At 43.2% G+C, this 19740-nt stretch overlaps 1 protein-coding gene across 1 annotated transcript in view; it reads left to right on the top strand.

The window, feature by feature from the left end:
• The first annotated feature begins 406 nt into the window (after positions 1 to 406).
• The window catches only part of LOC143299723 (ubiquitin carboxyl-terminal hydrolase BAP1-like), a 19919-nt gene continuing 585 nt past the window's right edge, over positions 407 to 19740 (top strand). Inside the window, exons 1-12 of the mRNA XM_076613099.1 lie at positions 407 to 542; positions 2065 to 2094; positions 3910 to 3964; positions 5023 to 5152; positions 7212 to 7393; positions 7958 to 8106; positions 10041 to 10119; positions 11238 to 11361; positions 13634 to 14111; positions 14780 to 14859; positions 16157 to 16249; positions 18576 to 19740. The exon at positions 18576 to 19740 is cut by the window's right edge and continues 585 nt beyond it. Coding sequence (XP_076469214.1) covers positions 506 to 542; positions 2065 to 2094; positions 3910 to 3964; positions 5023 to 5152; positions 7212 to 7393; positions 7958 to 8106; positions 10041 to 10119; positions 11238 to 11361; positions 13634 to 14111; positions 14780 to 14859; positions 16157 to 16249; positions 18576 to 18854 — 1716 coding nt within the window. The 5' untranslated portion in view covers positions 407 to 505 and the 3' untranslated portion in view covers positions 18855 to 19740. The remainder of the gene's footprint in view (positions 543 to 2064; positions 2095 to 3909; positions 3965 to 5022; positions 5153 to 7211; positions 7394 to 7957; positions 8107 to 10040; positions 10120 to 11237; positions 11362 to 13633; positions 14112 to 14779; positions 14860 to 16156; positions 16250 to 18575) is intronic.

Here is a 19740-nt window from a genome sequence, read left to right as displayed (position 1 = left end):
TGAGACATTGCTGAACTGGAACTGACAGTAGTTTGCGCTATTCAGAAGTAGCGGTTTTGCTATTGGGATGTAGCAATAAGACAGTGGTGTTTTGGACAAGTAGAGCTACTGAACGTAGTGATAACGGCACGAACCTGGTGTTACCGACACGGACGTGATCGCGTAGCCCGACTTTCGGGAGGTACCCAGCAATCGTTATGCCACATGTGATATGCCGGGATCGAACCCAGGATCCTCATACTATACTTTAAACACCCAAGATACAAGGCCTTCGCACCGTCCGGCTTCCGATATGCACCGTGAATAAGCACAAAATTGTGTCAGATCACAGAAGACGTCTCAAGGTTTTGGTTGTTTTCGGCAAGTTCTTGTGAATCTCAACGAATTTCGGTAAATAGACACAAAAGGTACCAGCAGAAAAGAGCGACTGAGAAGTTTGTTGTGATTGTTGTTGACAAACATTCCAATTTTTAGTTGGAAGTGGTCAGTGTGCAGATACCCAAACATGAATAAGGGCTGGCTGGAACTAGAAAGTGACCCAGGTAAATTGAGTTTGTGTCCTGTTGAATGTTGTATCTTTAGGGCACTTGGCTTCCAACAATTTTGATTTATTGCCGGCGCGCAACGCGCAGTTGTTTTCATTTGTTCTGGAGACCAGACCTAACTGTTGATCTGTAAACTTCTGCACACTTGTAATGTCAGCAGTCTTGGGGTCCAAAAGGTACTGCTGTTTACATGTGTTTAAGTTACGTTTTGGTGTCAGAATTGTTGAACATAGCGCAGTTAACATGGTGAATAACCAGCGTACTTGTTACCAATGACAATGCTTTGAACTGATTTGTTGTTTCATAAACAATGCAAATTTAATACCTTTAGAGAACGGAAGAACAAAACAGAACTGAGTTGATAATGGAATGCGAAACAGTATAATGTTCCACAAGATCTGTGTGTGAAAGCATGTGTATGCAATGTGTCACATTGTGTGCATGTGTCATTGTGTGCATACATGTGCATAAAACTAAAGGGGGTCACAAGAACGCATATGTGGGCTATAGATGCATAGGTGTTCCAGTACTACAATACTAGACCAGCCCCAACACCGACTGTCCTAAAGCCATCTTGACTGAGAGTGTTAAGATGAAACTTGGGCAAGACACACTTCACTGTGTAATCTAGCCCAGATAGTCGGGACAGCAGTTGCCTCTTCTGCTGTTCTGATGGTCATTGTTTTGACATGGCTGACTATCATAATACCAGTTCCTGAGATATCCAACAGGACATGAATTAATTTACAAAAAAAAAAAAAAAAATGTTTTGAAAAACTAAGCAACTGTGAAGGAATATTTTTTGTACATGCTGAGTAATCCTTGTAAAGTTTTATGGGAACAAGTCAACAAGTTGTTCTTGATATTTATTACAAATGCAATACATTAACTTAGCTCCCAAAGTTGTTATCAAGCACACAGCATACCTTGAGACACAGTGAAAGCTGACTAGTAATCCATTTCATTTTAAATAAAATCAAAGTGTCCTTGACCCATGCTTTGAGTTTTTATCTTAGGTAATTTTCAAAGACATTGTGTCAGGTCCAGTGGTGTCCTCTTGTGCTATGGCCTTGAAATGATGGAGAATATTGCCGTAATGATAAGAATAGCAATTTAAGCACCAGCCACATTCATTGCCTTACATTCTGTTTCTAATGTTTTCAATATTTATTAGTGGAGTATTGTAACAAAATTGCATTCTTTTGATAGCAGATGATACATCTTGATACAAAAGAGACTGATTGATAATCAGAAAATATTAAGGTGCCCTGTCAACTCTGTCTTCTATCTTCACCATTTTCAGATTTTGATTTATGGCTTATTTTCAGATTATACAAGGAACCAGACTACCAGGCAGTAGCACATCATTACTTACATGATTTAGATCACATATTTTATTTTGATAGTTTTGGAAATTAAAAGTGTGAAAAGGTAATATCAATTGAATTGTGTGAGGTTTTAGACAGAATCAACATCAGCTAAGTAATTATTACATATTGATTGTGATTGTATGTTGCAGGTTTATTTACCTTGTTGATGGAAGATTTTGGTGAGTGAAGTTGTTTTTTTTATCAGAATTTTTTCGCAGTTTGTGCATATGTATATATATACCGATTGTCAGATTCATGGTGAATGGGTGATTCTAATTTCTGTATGCACAAACAGATATAATGTATGCATCTCTGATTCTGTGTGTACTTTGTATATGCATTGTGCAGTTTAATACTGGCATTTTCTTAGCAACAAGTGAACAGGTTACAAAGATAATCAGAAAACTGGGCAGGATGGTAGACCTATACTGATAAAACCTGTCAGTCCAGCTGTGATTGTTGTCAGTATCACATAAAAAAGAAGAAGGAAAAAAAAGAATTATGAAGACGCTGTAAATTGGAGAAAGCCCAAAATCTGTCAGTGATAATTTCATTAGTTTTCTTCTTCTTGGTGTTCACAGCTAGACCATCGGTCCAGCTCTGGTGATGAATGGCGTCATTTTCTCCCGCTCTTCGTGGCTGTCATATACTGCTATAGTTTGGTTATGAGTGGAATGTTGACAGGCAACATTTCTTGCCCTGCCTCAGTGCCTGTTTGTGCAGGGGGCAGGTTTGGATAATGTGCTTTGCTGACTGATCTTCCTGTTGACAGGGTCAGGTGGGAGATGGTACCAGCTTCAATTTTCAATTCACGTGGCTGTTCAGTCTGTTGTGACTGGTGTGAAGTCTCACTCAGTCACTGGGAAATTTTGCTGCTCTCTGGGTAACATGTGGTCAGGTGGTGGTAGTCGTCCCTGATTGTTGTAGGCACCATAAATGCCATGATGAGGGACCTCATCTCACTGAATTTTACACTGTTGTTGGGTTGCTCCCCAAAGGTGCCCTTCCTTGCCAGCCTGTCAGCCTGCTCATTCCCATGGACCCTGCTATTTGCTGGGAGCCACTGGAGGACGACCTGTCTGCTTAGTTCTTGCCACTCTCTGTGGTGCTGCCACCACTAGAGGACGACCTGTCTGCTTAGTTCTTGCCACTCTCTGTGGCGCTGCCACCACTAGAGGACGACCTGTCTGCTTAGTTCTTGCCACTCTCTGTGGTGCTGCCACCACTGGAGGATGACCTGTCTGCTTAGTTCTTGCCACTTTCTGTAGCACTGCCACCACTAGAGGACGACCTGTCTGCTTAGTTCTTGCCACTCTCTGTGGTGCTGCCACCACTGGAGGATGACCTGTCTGCTTAGTTCTTGCCACTTTCTGTAGCGCTGCCGTCAAGGATGGGTGCTTGTTGTTCTGAAGGGCTTGCAGCACTGACAGAAGACAGCTTGGCTGCAGTCATTCACTCACTGTCTGAGTCATGAATCATGGGGGTGGCCTGCATGAGTGCTTCAATTTCTGCACGATAGTTGTTGCAGTGTTTGCCAGTGTTAACACTCACAGCAGCTGTCTTTCCTTCAGAGAAGTGCACCAAGATGCATTAGTGATTGATTGCCATCATTTTGTAAATCAACTATGTTTGAGAACAACTCAATCAGCTCTAGACCAATAGATTCTAGTTTATCATTATGATATAGTTTTTCATTTATTCATTTATGATTATGTTTATTACAGCATTACAGTTGTATTGGTCTATTGCTTTCTGGTTCTGCACTGTTAAACATGAAATAGTTATCTTAGAAATAAAGATGAACATCATTGAATCCTCTCCCCACAAGTATGGCTGCCTACATGGCGTTGTATAAACGGTCATACATGTAAAAGCCCACTCATGTACTTACAACTGAACGTGGAAGTTGCAGCCTATGAATGAAGAAGAAGAAGAAGAATCCTCTCTGATGGAGATGTTTGTGGTGAGTGTTTGTGTGTGTGTTCTCTTTGCAGGTGTGAAGGGTGTTCAAGTGGAGGAAATCTATGACTTGACAAAATCAATGGAAGGGTCAGTGAATGTAATTAAAATTGGAAGAAAAGAATTATTATAATTATGTTATGAGCTGCAATGAAATCACTTTGACTTTGAGAGTTCTATGACATTACACTGTGCACGGTCACAAGAAAGACTGTGAAATATTTTTTTTTGGAGAACCAGTTTTGTTGACATCCCTGTGATAATCAGTATGAGCAATGTTATGAAAAGTGTGTGTCCCCAGCTCTAGTCTTCATAGACTTATGTTTCCATGGTTATATTACATATCTCTTGGACAGCGTTGTCTGTACTTAGCTGAGGTGTTGTTAACCTTGTGTAGTTTTAATGGAAAGGAGACATTTTGGTTCTTTTTAAAAATATTTTTTTGTTAATGACATGATGTTGATTATGTTTTTATATTTAATTCATGTTACAAACCCTGTTTCCTCAGTAGGTCTTTTGCTTTGTAGTTTGTGTGAAAATAGAGAGATGTTGTGTGCTGTTACATTTTGTGGGTCAATGATATTCTTTCTTTGCTTGCTGTTAAAAAATGGGTATGAACGGAAGGGGTGCAGAAGAGTTACGTGTGGGTGTGTACATGCAGTATATACATGTATGTGCACATGTACGTGCATGTTTGAGTGTATGTGTATTGTAAGTGTTTGTGTGTGTGTGTGTGTGTGTGTGAGTGTGAAGATTTTCATGTTATAATTGAAGTTTTGTGTTGATTTTTCTCAAAGTTTAATGGGGTTTTTTTGTGTAAATTTATTACAGTTAGATACGTTGTTTCATTTATTTCTTTTATTAAAAAAAAAAAAAAAAAAAAGTGTTTGTGTGTGTGTGTGTGTTTGAGAGAGAGAGAGAGAGAGTTGGGGGGGAGAGGGGGGGGGACACGGATGGTGTAAAGAAGCTTTTTAGGTCATGAATCCATTTGACCCACAATAAAACATTGGTTGTTGTCACACGTAAAACTCACCTGTTCAAAATGGCCTCATTATATGGGGAGTTTGTGCCATATAAGTAAAATATATGATGATGATGATGATTATTATTATTATCATTATTATTGTGTGTGCTGTGTGATGGTCCAGGCCTGTGTATGGCTTCATCTTCCTGTTCCGGTGGATCGAGGAGAGGCGCAGCAGGAGGAAGGCCAACCCAGAGGTGGACTCCTTTGTCACGGACGACGAGGCTGTCAACAGCATCTTCTTTGCTCAACAGGTGAGCCGCTGACTGCAGCTCTCAGCAACAGTTCACTGCACACACACACACACACACACACACACACACACACACACACACACACAAGGGATGGTCTCACATCTCGAGTAATATTCATGGGAAAAAGAAAAGGAACTGCACAAGTTTTCAGTTCAGTTCAGTTGTTCAAGGAGGCGTGACGGCATTCGAACAAATCCATATTTTTGCCCTACACCACACCTGCTATGCAGATGCCTGACCAGCAGCGTAACCCAACGCGCTTGGTCATGCCTTGAGAGAAAATAAAATGAAGTAAAATCATATACATGAATAGATAGATAGATAAGTAATTAAATGAATTTAGTGTTCAGAATCATAATCATATACACAGAAAAACATCACATCTAGATGTATATTTTGAAATAGTAAATTACTTTCTTAAGTACTACAAACTGCACAGGTTTTAAAGGCTTTATATAAACAAAGTGATGTGTTGCACATTAAATCTTTGTTGGATGGTAAAAATAAAATGCTTTAGCTAAATTATTTATGCAAAATAAAGAAAAAAAAGCATAGACAATGGAAGAAAGAAGGAAAGATAGAAGAAGTAAGCATCGAAGGAAAGTCGGATGATATGGATGTGTGTCAGGTGAATCCCAACGCCTGTGCCATCCACGCCTTGCTGAGAGTTTTGCTTACATGGATATTCTGCCCTGGACATGCAGGAGTTAAGGAAAATGAGCAAGCCGACAGACATGCTGATAGCACGATGATAACGAGTGGCCTACATCTTGGAAGATTTGAAATCTTAAGAAAAGTAAAAGAATACCTAAAAAAATGGGTTCAAGGCCATGACACCACTGATCGCCTCAAAGAAAGAATGAGCGAGAGGGAGCAGCCGTCTAAAGTGAAAGGTAGAGCGAAAGCCATTACTAATCAAACGAATTTTGGCATCATCTCCAAACCAGCAATGCACAAATATCTTCAGGTCTTTCAGGGACTTCCTAAATACAGCAGACTGAAAACCTTGCTAAGCGTTACATTCATGGGCCTGGAGATCTTTTCACACCTATTTTGCGGCAAAACTGTAGTGTATATGGATAGGTTCGCATGCTTTGACACCTTGAAACTAGAACTGAAACTGAGCATGTTGCTCATCTCCAACGTGGTTGTCGGTGTGTCACTGTCAGGTGATTCCCTACTCCTGCACCACCCACGCCTTCCTTAGCGTGCTGCTCAACTCTTACAACAAGGTTGTCTGTCTGTGTGTCGCTGTCAGGTGATTCCCAACTCCTGTGCCACCCACGCCTTGCTGAGCATGTTGCTCAACACTTACACCAAGGTTGTCTGTCTGTGTGTCACTGTCAGGTGATTCCCAATTCCTGTGCCACCCATGATTTACTGAGCGTGTTGCTCAACTCTTACAACAAGGTTGTCAGTCTGTGTGTCGCTTTCAGGTGATTCCCAACTCCTGTGCCACCCACGATTTACTGAGCATGTTGCTCAACACTTCTAACAAGGTTGTCTGTCTGTGTGTCGCTGTCAGGTGATTCCCAACTCCTGTGCCACCCACGATTTACTGAGCGTGTTGCTCAACTCTTACAACAAGGTTGTCTGTCTGTGTGTCATTATCAGGTGATTCCCAACTCCTGCGCCACCCACGATTTACTGAGCGTGTTGCTCAACACTTCTAACAAGGTTGTCTGTGTGTGTGTCACTGTCAGGTGATTCCCAACTCCTGTGCCACCCACGATTTACTGAGCGTGTTGCTCAACTCTTACAACAAGGTTGTCTGTCTGTGTGTCGCTGTCAGGTGATTCCCAGCTCCAGTGCCACCCACGATTTACTGAGTGTGTTGCTCAACTCTTACGACAAGGTTGTCTGTGTGTCACTGTTAGGTGATTCCCAACTCTGTGCCACCCACACCTTGTTGAGCGTGTTGCTCAACACTTCTAACAAGGTAACAAGGTTGTCTGTCTGTGTGTCGCTGTCAGGTGATTCCCAACTCCTGTGCCACCCACGATTTACTGAGCGTGTTGCTCAACTCTTACAAGGTTGTCTGTGTGTGTGTCACTGTCAGGTGATTCCCAACTCCTGCGCCACCCACGCCTTGCTAAGTGTGCTGCTCAACTCCAACAAGGTTCACCTGGGGGAGACGCTGACCCGGGTGAAGGACTTCACGCAGCACATGAACCCCGAGGACAAAGGGTACGCCATCGGCAACATGCCCGACCTGGCCCGGGCACACAACAGTCACGCCAGGTACATAGCGCACACTGTTTTATTTTGTTGTTGTTGCTGTTGGTCTCAGTTGCATGCAAGTCATAGAGCATTTTTTTTCTTTTTTTTTTTCTCTTTTTTTTCTGTTTTTGAAATTCTCTTTATGTAGCTTTCGTCATTGGTTTGAGGGGAAAAAAATGAGAAACTGCAAAAAATTTGGAAAGGAAAAATATCGCTTTGGAAATAAAGAAAAAGACAGACAGACAGATCCATTCATATTCTTTTTTTTGTGTGTGTGTGTTTTCTAATGATGAAGGTTTGTTGTGTTCTATAATGTTCGATGAGCGCTTGAATATAAGTCTGGGATTTTTTTTAATGTGCTAACATGTGTTGCATGTGACCCACTTCTTTCTCAGTCACACCCTGTGTATGTTTGCATATAATGCGATGTATTTATTTTTTTGGTTTGTTTTTTTTTTCCTGTTTTAAATTTGAATAAAGCGTTATCATGAGACAACCACTCCACTACAAGAGATGTGTAAAGCTTTCATGTGCGCCCACATGGTTTCCCGAAATTAAACGTCATGTCTTGTGATGTTTTGTCAGACCCGAACCCAAGCAGCTGCCGGAGAAGCAGTCTGGGATCTCCACGGTGCGCACCATGGACTCTGAGTCTTTCCACTTCGTCAGCTACGTGCCCATCAACGGTCATCTCTTTGAGCTGGACGGCCTCAAGCCATACCCCATCGACCATGGTCAGTAGTAATGATAATAATGAAAAATAATCCAATTTTTGTGTAGCAGCTTTCTGTGTGAAACATACACAGTTGTGATGTACTGCTGGAAAAAGAGGGCGCTAGCCAGGGGGACAAAGGGGAGGTTACCTACTTCCGGGAGGTTATCGGCCATAGTACTTTAGTTTTCTCCACATAGGCGGATAGTAGTTTGCACAGGACAGGAATTTCAGACCCCTGCTGGAGTCTGCACTAGTTGGGTCATGGTAAGTATGTGAATTAAACGTAATTTTAGATAGAAAATTTCCTTTTAACTCTTTCACCACCAAATTTTTGTGTGAAAAACACTACCCATTGCCAAATATTTTAGAAACAATGTTCTTAGTCACAGGCTTCGTTTCGTGTTAAAACAACACGATGGGCTTGTGCACTTCAAACACGGTCTGGGGACAAAGGCTAGTCATTGTTCTGTTGGTGAGAAACCGGCTGCAGCTGTCAAACTTTGTTACAGTGTGAAAAGTGGTCATATCAACATGATCCCGCAATGTTGACAAAAGTCACCTATGGCGGTGTACTGTCATGTCAACTAAAGTCGCATATAGTGGTGAAAGAGTTAAAGACTAAATTGAAAGGTTTATGTGTGAGAATGTGACTGTTCGGTCCTAAATTTTTTTCTTTTCCAGGTGGTGGTGTTTTTTTTCTCAGGTTCTTTTGAATCAGTGTTTAGGTTTTGAGTCTCGATATGGCTTTTTGTGATAAGCCGGACTTAATGAGCAACAAAAGATAAAGACGGTCAGTTTTTTTCATTGTAACCCATATTGCCTCATGTCAGACTTGTGTCAAACACCTTTTTTTTTTTTTTTTTTTTTTTGCAGTACAGCAGACATGGTGTAGTGTATTAGATTGGTCTGTATACTGTGACAACTGGAAACCTTAAATGAAAGTATGAAGACGTAGAATTCCCACTGGATCTATTCTGTTAGATTGTAAATATAGAATCTGATAAAACACTTGAAATATGGGACATCTTATCGATAACCAACTTGACAGGGTTTGTCAAGTTAGTTCTGCTCATATGTCATCTGTCAGAGGGCAGTATCTACTCACCTTGCAGTCAACCTCACTGGAATAATTTAGTGGCTAAAATTGTTCTTGTTAAAATCAGTCATTTGGTTTCTTTATTATCATTGTAGAGATAGGTGTAGTTTATGAACACGAGGTAAATGGCTTACACATTAGTGGCATGTGTCATGTGTGTGTGTGTGTGTGTGTGTGTGTGTGTGTGTGTGTGTGCAACTGTTGTGTGTGGGTGAGAGAGATAGAGAGACTGGTGCGTGTTTGTGTGTGTGTGTGTTAGAGACTGTGTTAGGTTTGTGTGTATCATTTTATGTGTGAGACTGTGGTTTGTGTGTGTGGTGTGTGTTTGTGTGTGTGGTGTGTGTGTTTTCTTCAGTTTAACGTCTATTCACTATAAGTGTTTTTAGACGGAAAGGAGTAAAGTAGTGGATAAAGGAAAGGGAATGCATGTGGATATTAGTGTAAAAAAGTGTTCATGATATGTATCAGAGGAAAAGTATATTATTAGAAAAAGTCTAAAGAGATTGTGGTGTGTATTGAATGAGGTGTCATGGGAAGGAGAATATGTATATGCATATCAACAAGTATTAACCTACAATAATGTAAATATAAATAACAACATTAATTATAATACATCAGAGGAGGATACCAACGGGACTGGAGTTTAAAATTTCCGAAAACATTCTAAGCAATGAATAATCATTCAAAATGTTTTCAGTGGCTAATGAAATATTGGAAGAAAAGTCATCAACTACATCTTTTGGAAATAACTGTCTTATGCTCGGACAATGAATGAGTAGATGGATTACAGTTATTTGCTTACCGCATATGCATTTTATATTTGTGTGTGTGTGTGTGTGTGTGTGTGTGTGTGTTAGGTCCATGGGAACCATCAGAAGACTGGACAGAGAAGTTTCGCCGAGTTATCACAGAACGATTGGGGATCGCCACCAGTGGGTGAGTGGGTCACCTCTAGACACACACATACACATGGACGCAAGCAGTACATGCACTATATGCTACTGTTCCTGTGTGTGTAGTGACCTTGAAGTATAGTGTGCTGAGTGAGAAGTGGACTTTAAGTAATCCATGTTGCTGTGGTTGATGTGAGCAGTATGTTAGTGTTGATACATGTATTGTGACCTTTAAATATCGGTGTTTCCCCCATAGGGATGCTGGGGGTCTTTCCGTATAAATAGCATCCCCGCCTTCTGGAAATTCTGCGCTAGAAATTACCTCTTTTCTATCACTCTCTTTGTTTCTGCCTTTCTTCTTTCTTCCCTGTTGTCTGCTTTTTCTGCCTTTCCAGTCCATTCCCCTTTCTTTTTTCAAGCAAGTCTTGACACTTTTTTTTCTCTTTTCCACAGTCTGTGATGCACCCCATCTGTGCTGTTTTGTTCTGGTAATTAGGTAGTGAGATTGTAAACACTGGGATGGGCACTAGCTGCCCATTCTGCAGTGTTATTTGTCTATATGGCCTTTTTTATGTATTTTTTGTTTGGCTTGGAATTATTTTTTCCTTTTTTTTACAGTTTTTTGTAATCTGGGGATGATGAATTAAGCTGAATGGCAGGCATCCTCAGCATGGCCTAGTCTTATTTGCCCTAAGGAAACTAAATGGTTGGGATACTCTGTCATGAACTGTGTTTTGTGGGTTTGTCTCAGTTGGGTTTTTTTGGTAGATGTGACAGTCTTTATGTTGGCACGGTTGAGCATTAGTACAGTTTCACAGTCCTGTTATGGCCTTGTGTGGTCGGCTGGACTATAAGCAACAAGAACAAGAACAAATATCAGTGTTGCTGTGTGTGAAGTGAGCTTCAAGTGTGAGTGTTGCTGTTTGATAAGTGACCTTCAAGTATCAGTGTTGCTGTGTGTGGAGTGAGCTATATGTCAGGTCTTACTTTGTATATAAAAAGAGCAGTGTCGCCGAGTGTGAAGTGAGCTTTACGTCAGTGTTGCTCTGTGGGATGTGACCTTTAGATCAAATGTGAGTCGTTGCTGCTGCGTGTGTGTGTGTGTGTGTGTGTGTGTGTGTGAGTGTGTGTGTGTGTGTGTGTGTGTGTGTGTGTGTGCAGTGAGCCTTACCATGACATCCGCTTCAACCTGATGGTTGTGGTGCCGGACAAGCGACAGCTGTACGAACAGAAGCTGTCCACGTTACGCACCAACCACAAAATTGTGCTGGAGGCCATGCAGCAGGTAGTGACTTCCCCTTCTGCCCTCCCTCCCTCCCCCGGCCCCTCTCACTCACCCCTTACCACCCCATACAAATGACTTCCCCTTCTGCCCTCCCTCCCTCCCCCAGCCCCTCTCACTCACCCCTTACCACCCCATACAAATGATTTCCCCTTCTGCCCTCCCTCCCTGGGCCCCTCTCACTCTCCCCTTACCACCCCATACAAATGACTTCCCCTTCTGCCCTCCCTCCTTCCCCCGGCCCCTCTCACTCGCCCCTTACCACCCCATACAAATGACATGACTTCCCCTTCTGCCCTCCCTCCCTCCCCCAGCCCCTCTCACTCACCCCTTACCACCCCATACAAATGACTTCCCCTTCTGCCCTCCCTCCCTCCCCTGGCCCCTCTCACTCACCCCTTACCACCCCATACTCTGCCCTCCCTCCCTCGGCCCCTCTCACTCGCCCCTTACCACCCATACAAATGACTTCCCCTTCTGCCCTCCCTCCCTCCCCCAGCCCCTCTCACTCACCCCTTACCACCCCATACAAATGACTTCCCCTTCTGCCCTCCCTCCCTCCCCCGGCCCCTCTCACTCACCCCTTACCACCCCATACAAATGCTGTTCTTTTTTCTTCTTCTGTTCTGTTTGTTCTGTTGCTGTCGTTGTTCCCTGTAACCTGGCTTGGTCGCGTAGTTGCTGCACTGCTGAAGCCATCACTTACTGTCTGCTCCATTTCTGACGGTCTTGGATAGGGCCTGCATTTTGGCAAAGCTCCATTTTGTCTACTCATCAGTAATGTCTACTGTGCCTGTGAATGCTATACTATACTTCTTCTGTTATTGGAGAAATATATCTGTATTTAGTTTCATGATTTGCTCTTCTGTTTTGATTAGTTTGTCTTTTTTTTGTAAGTTTTTTGTTTTTGTTTTGGGTTGTTTTGGGGTTGTTTTTTTTTGTTTTGTTTTGTTTCCAAGATTTGATTAAAATTTTTACGTGTTGTAAGCCTTGTTTCTGTTGTTTTTTTGTTTGCTTTCAAAACATTATTTACTTTTTTTTTTTTTTTTACAAGTTGATGGCTGTTTTACTGTTGTTTACTTCATTTTTCGTCATCATCAGAGAAAGATGAAGATTTTTAAAGTTTTGGGTTTTCCTTTCCAGTTTTCAGTATGATTGTTTTTTAAAAGTTGCATTATTCTATGAAGTTGGTAGGGTTTTTTTTGGGTTTTTTTGGTTTGTTTATTTGGTTTTTTCTCTGCTTTTTTTTTCTTTTCCTTCTCCTCCTCTCCTTCTCCCTCTGTTTTTCTTTCTTTTTTTTGTGAGGGCATGGTAAAAAGAAGCTTGTAGCTTGTTGTTTTACCCTCAACGAAACATTACAGTTGGAGTTAGAATCTTTCTTTGTTAGGCCAGTTTTGTGAGTGAAAATGATAAGATGGAGCCGTTCTTTGGTTCATCTTGTCTCGTCTAGTGGACCAGTTTTGTCAGCGAATATGAATCAAGATGGAACCATTCTAAGCTCTAGATATATTGATTGGCAGGAACCAGGCAACACAGTGTTAGTCAGGATGCAGGAGTGGAAGACGGCTGCCCGAAAAGAGGGCGCTGCACAGGCACAGAGAAGGGAGGTAATATCCTAAGGGAGGTTACTAGCTGCAGCTACTTTTTGATTTTTCCACATGAGTTGCGTTTTGCACAGGACAGGAATCAGATTCAGAGTCTGTACCAGTTGATACATGGTAAGTATGTTAGATTCAATGCAATTGGGGGGGTAAAAATTTTCTTCAGATGGAATCATTCTCTTGTTTGCCTTGTCTCTCCTTCAGTGGATCAGTTTTGTTAGTGAATATGAATTTAGACAGAACCTTATTATTGTTATTATTATTATTATTTGACTGTCCTTTAATAGACCAGTTTTGTCAGTGAACTGAAAAGAGGGCACTGTACAGGCATGGAGAAGGGAGGTAATATATTAAAGAAAAGTCACTAGCCACAGCTACTTTTGATTTCTTCATATGAGCAGAGTCATATTTTTGCACAGGACAGGAATCTGACCTCTGCCAGAGGCTGTATCAGTGGGGTTCATGGTAAGTGTTTTTTGGGAAAAAATTCCTTTCAGATGGAACCAGTCTTTGGTTCGTCTTGTCTCTGGAGATAAACAAGTCTATTGGCAGGAGTCGGGAAACACACAATCCTTATTTCCCACACCATAAAGATCTGTTGATGACTTCACTGCCAACACATAATACATTTATCCCCCCCCTTCCCCTGCCCCACACCCCTCTCACACACACAGAGCCTGCAGCAGAAGTCCTCCCTGGAGTCGAGCCCGGCCAGCAGCTTGCCGGAGTGCCTGACCGCAGCCTCCTCCTCATCATCCGCTGCCTCGGCCCAGGACAACAACGGCAGCAAGGGAGACAACCTGAGCCAGTGCTGCTCCTCCTCCCTGGACTCTGTGTCCATCAAGATGGAGACCGACTCCCCCTCCTCCTCCACCGAGGCCTCGCAGCTCTCCTCCCTGGAGCCCTCCGAGGTGGCAGCGGTGGAGGTGGTGATTGGTGGTGGTGGGGGAGAGGAGAAGGAGGAGTCAGAGAAGGGGGAGGGTGGTTGCTGCCCCTTGACGGACGTGACCACCCCGCTGACCATCGAGACCAAGTTCGGTTCCGGGACGTCATCAGGGCCCAGCAGCGAAACCACGGACACGGCGTCGGAGGTCGGGAGTGGGTTCAGCTCTCCGGGCAGCAGCCAGAACAGCCCTCATCTGACTGGGGACGGTGAGTTCTTCTTCTTCTTCTTCTTCACTCTTTCATAACTCTTTTGTAACGCTCTACACATAGGAGAAATTTTATTATAGTAAAGTCAGTTAGAAATGTGTTTAATAAATGGTCTGTTCTCTTGTTTTACACACTGCTCTTGACCAGCAGAAAAGTTCATGCATGTGTGTGGTTTGGTTGTTTGGTGTGGAGTTTGTCATTTCGTTGGTGTGTGTGTGAAGCAAATTCATGTCTGCATTCTTCCTCCTCCTACCCACCTGACTTTACCCTCTTATGAAATCATCGTGTAGTGTGTGTGTCTGTGGGTGGGTGTTTGTGTGTGTGTGCGCAAGCGTTTGTGTGCACATGTGTGCGTGTGTATGGTATTTTTCTCCTCTGTGTGTGTGTGTGTGTGTGTGTGTGTGTGTGTGTGTGTGTGTGTGTGTGAGTGATTGTTCATACCTGCAGTTTGTAGTATTGTCTTGGTGTATAGATACAGGTATTTGTGTTCTTTTTGCATGTGCATAGGTTTGTTATTATGCACTATTGTATATGTGTTGTTTTATGTAAGGTACTTAGAGCTCATTACATGGGGAGTTTGCACCATAGGAACTATCTATAGGAACTATCTATTATTTGTAGTAGTAATATATATGTGTGTTTGTGTGTGTGTGTGTGTGTGTGTCCAGGAGAAGACAGCTGCACCAAGGAGGGCATGGAGAGAAAGAAGAGGAAACACCGGTCGGCACACCGAGCGTTCACCCCAAAGGTAATGATGATGTGTATGATGATGGAAAGCTGTTGTAAGAATACTGATGGGTTGTAAGGTGTAGGGGTCCATGTGGAACAGCTTGTACTGTCAGTGTTTGTGTATATGTAGTTGTTGTTGTTTGTTGTTGTTTTTTGTTTGTTTTGGTTTGTTGGGTTTTTTTTCTGGGGCGGGGGGAGGTTTGGGGGGGGGGGGGTCTTTTGATTGGTTATACTTTTTTGTGTGCAGCATGAAAGTCCTTGCAGTATTGAATGATCACTGTGTTAACTAAGCCTGATTAATTGTATTTTATGTCATTTTTAAAACGAAAAAGACTCATTGCAAAGGGGGAAAAAAAGAAGAAAACTTTAAAAAAAGACAAAAAACAAAAAAACCTGAAACTTGTACTGTCCTATCAGCAGGGAAAGAGGAAGAACCAGGAGTTGTTAGAAACGCTGTGGGGTGGGGGGGAGGGGGGTGTAGTCTGTTAACTTTTGACCACCTGCTCTCCTTTCCAAGTGACCTAACATTAATACATCATCATCACAATCCATACAGGTGGAGGAAGGGGGTTGGAGGGGGGTGAGAAGTGTTGGTGGGGAGAGGGGGAAGGGAGGCTGTGTACACTTCAGTTTCAGAGAGTTTTGACAGCTTGTCTTTCAACGCAGCTTCATAGTTGCAGAGAAAAGGGGTGATGAATGTGGATTGTGTCTTGTCACCGTGATGAGGATGACATGGTGTGTGCAGAGATGCCAACTTTTACGATTTCGCTGTATTTTGTTACACTCGATCGCAGTTTGTTCTGACGTTACCCCATCGTCAGAATTGTTCCGACAAGTTCATTTTGGACTACATAGCATGGTCACATGCTTTTTTTTTATCGTAACATTACCCAGACGCTCTAAACCTGTCTATCACGAGGCCAGGGCAGTCACTACTAACCTTGGTCTCACTTGATGATACTCAACTAATCACACGCATGTGTACATTGAAACAGCATTGAGTGGACCAGTCAGCTTAATCACAGCACTTATGCGGCGTTGCAGGTAGGTGTTTGTATTCCTTGTAGATAAGATGTACGTGTGCTGATGTGGCTGGGAGTCCGAGTGATCCTACCAAATTCAAAATGTTCCTACCAGATTTCCTGATTGTTCCTACAAACACTTGACAGGGGTTGGCATCTCTGTGTGTGTGTGTGTGTGTTGTGACAGTCCATGTGTGTGTGGGTGTGGTGATGATTGTATTTGATGAAATAGGGATCTGTGTGTGTGTGTGCGTGTGTGTGTGTGTGCCTGTGTGTGTGTGTGTGTGTTTACAGGACCTGCTGGACCTGCTGAAGAATGTGGAGAATGAGATTGACATCTGTGAGGCCAGTCTGAAGGAGGAGTTGGAGAAAAGGAAGAAATACAAGGTATACACACACATCTCCTCCTGACACTTTTTCGGTCCCTGAAGGAAATCAGTATTTAAACTTTGATTATTTCTTCTTCTTCTTCTTCGTTCCTCCCACGTTCATTCTTATGTATATGAGTGGGGTTTTGCGTGTATGGCTGTTTTTTTACCCCACCATGTAGGAAACTTGATTAAAGTCACACATGTATATATGCTGTATTGTGACCCACTGGTGCCTTTGAATTTCATCTGGACTGAAAGTGAAACAAACGGGTAGATTTAGTCATTTATACATTCTTTTGATTGACTGTTTAACATTATTTTGGGCTTTTGATTTAAATCTCGCCAGGACTTAAAGAGACATGGATGAATTAGTCTTTTATATGTTGTTTCAGTTAGACCTTTTAACGTTATTTACAGGCATGAGATTCTTCAAACTATAGTCTAAAATCAGACTGAAGAAAGATTTTGAAAGTGGCACACTTTTCTTAAAGTTTCATGTATGACAGTGGAGGTAATGCTATGATATTTCAGACATGAACAGAAAGTCTCAATCTCATTCTTGATTTTGGGGCTCTCTTCGGCTAGTTTTAACCCCCAGGCTGCCTATATGACAAGACAACTCGTCAGTACAAGGGTGTACGCTTCACTGCCACAATGATGAGATAACTTGTCATTGAAATATTCTGACTTTTCTTTGGTTTGCATTGAGTTAATTGACAAAAATACTGGTAGCTTTAGCTTGGGAAATCATTCTAGATTCTATTCATAGCTAGAAAACCCCCTACATCATGAGCGCAATCCTGTATTTGAACGTTTTGGTTGGGTTACTGTCGCAGTGTTTGTGGCTGGCTCCTCGCTCACTCAGCAAAATGTTGGACACCGTGCTCAAGAGATGCGATCATTGTCCACAAAGTCAACAAAGATTGCTTTTGTTTGCTGATGCTCAGAAAGAATTGAAGCGTAAATTCTAAGGAGAAGACAGTGATGAACATTTATCAGACGATTTTATAGAAAATAAAAGGAGCAAAGAAGAGACTGGCCAAGATACGACTGTCAGTGAGTGATGCCAGCTATACAGCTGTGCAGACAACAGAAAGTGGCCGAATTATTAGCAGGACACACTGAGCGACATTTTGTCATTCAGCCAACGCGGTCTGAAGAGAACTGGATAAAGTGACGGTGTGAGAGGGTTGAAGAGGAAGGGGGTGGAGACCTGTGAGAGGGGTGAAGAGGAGGGGGGTGGAGACCGCAGGGGTGTGGCCTCACATCCATGTTATCACTTGGAGTAGTACACAGTGCACTGTGTATCTCTTTCTTTTTTCTTTTTTTTAATTTTTTTTTTATTGTGGTTGTTCTAGTATATTTTGTGTGTACAGGTATTATCCATTTCTCCAGAAAATATGATATTATAGTGTAAATTACCTGACTAATGTTTGTAATGAACAAGTTGAAAATGTGACAAAAAATAAAACACTGATTTCAAAACAACAGCATGTCACTGAAAAGTTATGAAATTGGAAAAAATCACGTGTTTTGTATTCTTTATTCATTTACCTTTCAGAAAATATATACTTTTATGGGTCTTTCTCAAAATAACAAAGAGCACAGAATTTTTTGAAAATATATACCCATGTTTTGTGGAAAAAAACCCTGGCAGATAGATTTCGCTTGAATCTTATTTCCCTGGCAGCGAAAGGGTTAAGAACTGGAGGATGTTCAGCTGTAAATGGCCCCTGTGCGGTCAGTTTGGTTGGTATAATCAGCATGATTCAGTTTAATTTGAACATGTGTTATGTTATGCTGATGGTCAGGTATGTATCTGCCTAGCAAGATCTGGTACTGTGTAAATTTATATATGGATATGTCCAACCATGGTGGCGCCTCCCTTGTGGAGTGTTAGCCTAGAGGTGATTCGTCTGCCGAGGAAGCGAGAGAATCTGAGTGCATTGGTTTGAATCACACCAGCAGTCGCCAGTATTTTCTCCCCCTCCACTAGAACTTGAGTGGAGGTCTGGATACTAGTCATTTGGATGAGACGATAAACCGAGGCCCCGTGTGCAGCGTACGTAAAAGAACCCACGGCAACGAAAGGGTTGTCCCTGGCGAAATTCTGTAGAAAAATCCACTTTGATAGGACAACAAATGAAATTGCAGGCAGGAAAAACTTTTTAAAAAGGGTGGCGTTGTCAGTGTAGTGACACACTCTCCCTGGGTGAGAGCAGCACGAATTTCACACAGAGAAATCTGTTGTGACAAAAAAAAGAGTAATACAAATACAAACTAAAAAAAAAAACCAACAAAAAAACCCCTGAAAAACTGTCATGTTGGTTGCATGCTTGCAGATCGACGACTGCCGCCGCACCCACAACTACGACGCCTTCGTCACCACCTTCCTGACCATGCTGGCCGAGCAGGGTCACCTGGCCGACCTGGTCAACGACAACCTGCTGGTGCACCGCAAGTCCGGTGCCACGCCCACCCGCGCCAAGCACACCTCCCCCTCCACCACCGCCACCCCCCGCGGAGCCAACGCCAAGACCGCAGCCGCAGCGGCCGCTGCCAACACCGCCAACACCGCCACCCCGGCCAGGAGGCGGGCCCGAGCCAAACGACGGCGCTGAGGTTTTTGTTGTGTTTGTTGGTTCTGGTTAGTGGTGAAAGCTAAGTGTGTTGTTGATGTGAGAGGACAGCAGTGGTGGTTTTTTTTTGGGGTGGGGTGGGGGTGGGGAGGGGATGATGATTGGTGGTGGTGGTGTGAACATGGCAGTTGCTGTGTGACTGCTGATCTGGTGCTGCTGTTTCAAGTGGTGGGGTGGTTGCACCCCATGTGGTTACAGCTGTTACTGCATATGGGGACGGTTGTACTGCATGTGGGGGGTGGGGGGGGGACAGGTGCACTGCTGGAACAAGACAGCTGCTGTGACTGTTCTGGTGCTTCAAGTGTGGGAACAACTGCACTAGATGTGTGTGTGATGCCTGCACTACATGTGGATATGACTGCACTGTGTGTGGGGACACATCCAGCTCTGGGTGTGGGAGTGCCCGTACAACACGTTGGGACGCCTGCACTGCATGTGGGGATGACTTCAGTGCATGGATGACTTCAGTGCATGTGGGGACGACTCCACTGCATGTGGGGATGACTTCTTCTGTGGGGACGACTCCACTGCATGTGGGGATGACTTCACTGCATGTGGGGACGACTTCACTGCATGTGGGGACGACTTCACTGCATGTGGGGATGACTTCACTGCCTGGGGGGACGATTTCACTGCATGTGGGGACGACTTCACTGCATGTGGGGATGACTTCACTGCCTGGGGGGACGATTTCACTGCATGTGGGGACAACTTCACTGCATGTGGGGATGACTTCACTGCATGTGGGGACAACTACACCACATACATGTGTGGATGCTTGCACTGCACTTGAATGCCTGAGTCAAGCAATGGGAAGAACAACAGTGTGTTGGCTGATGTGTGGGTGGAAGGGAGTGGGGTTGTCCAC

This window comes from Babylonia areolata, chromosome 25 (assembly GCF_041734735.1).
Source record: "Babylonia areolata isolate BAREFJ2019XMU chromosome 25, ASM4173473v1, whole genome shotgun sequence".
Classification (NCBI taxonomy): domain Eukaryota; kingdom Metazoa; phylum Mollusca; class Gastropoda; order Neogastropoda; family Buccinidae; genus Babylonia; species Babylonia areolata.
The sequence above is the reverse complement of the archived record's forward strand: the minus strand, read 5'-3'. Positions and strand labels throughout refer to the sequence as shown.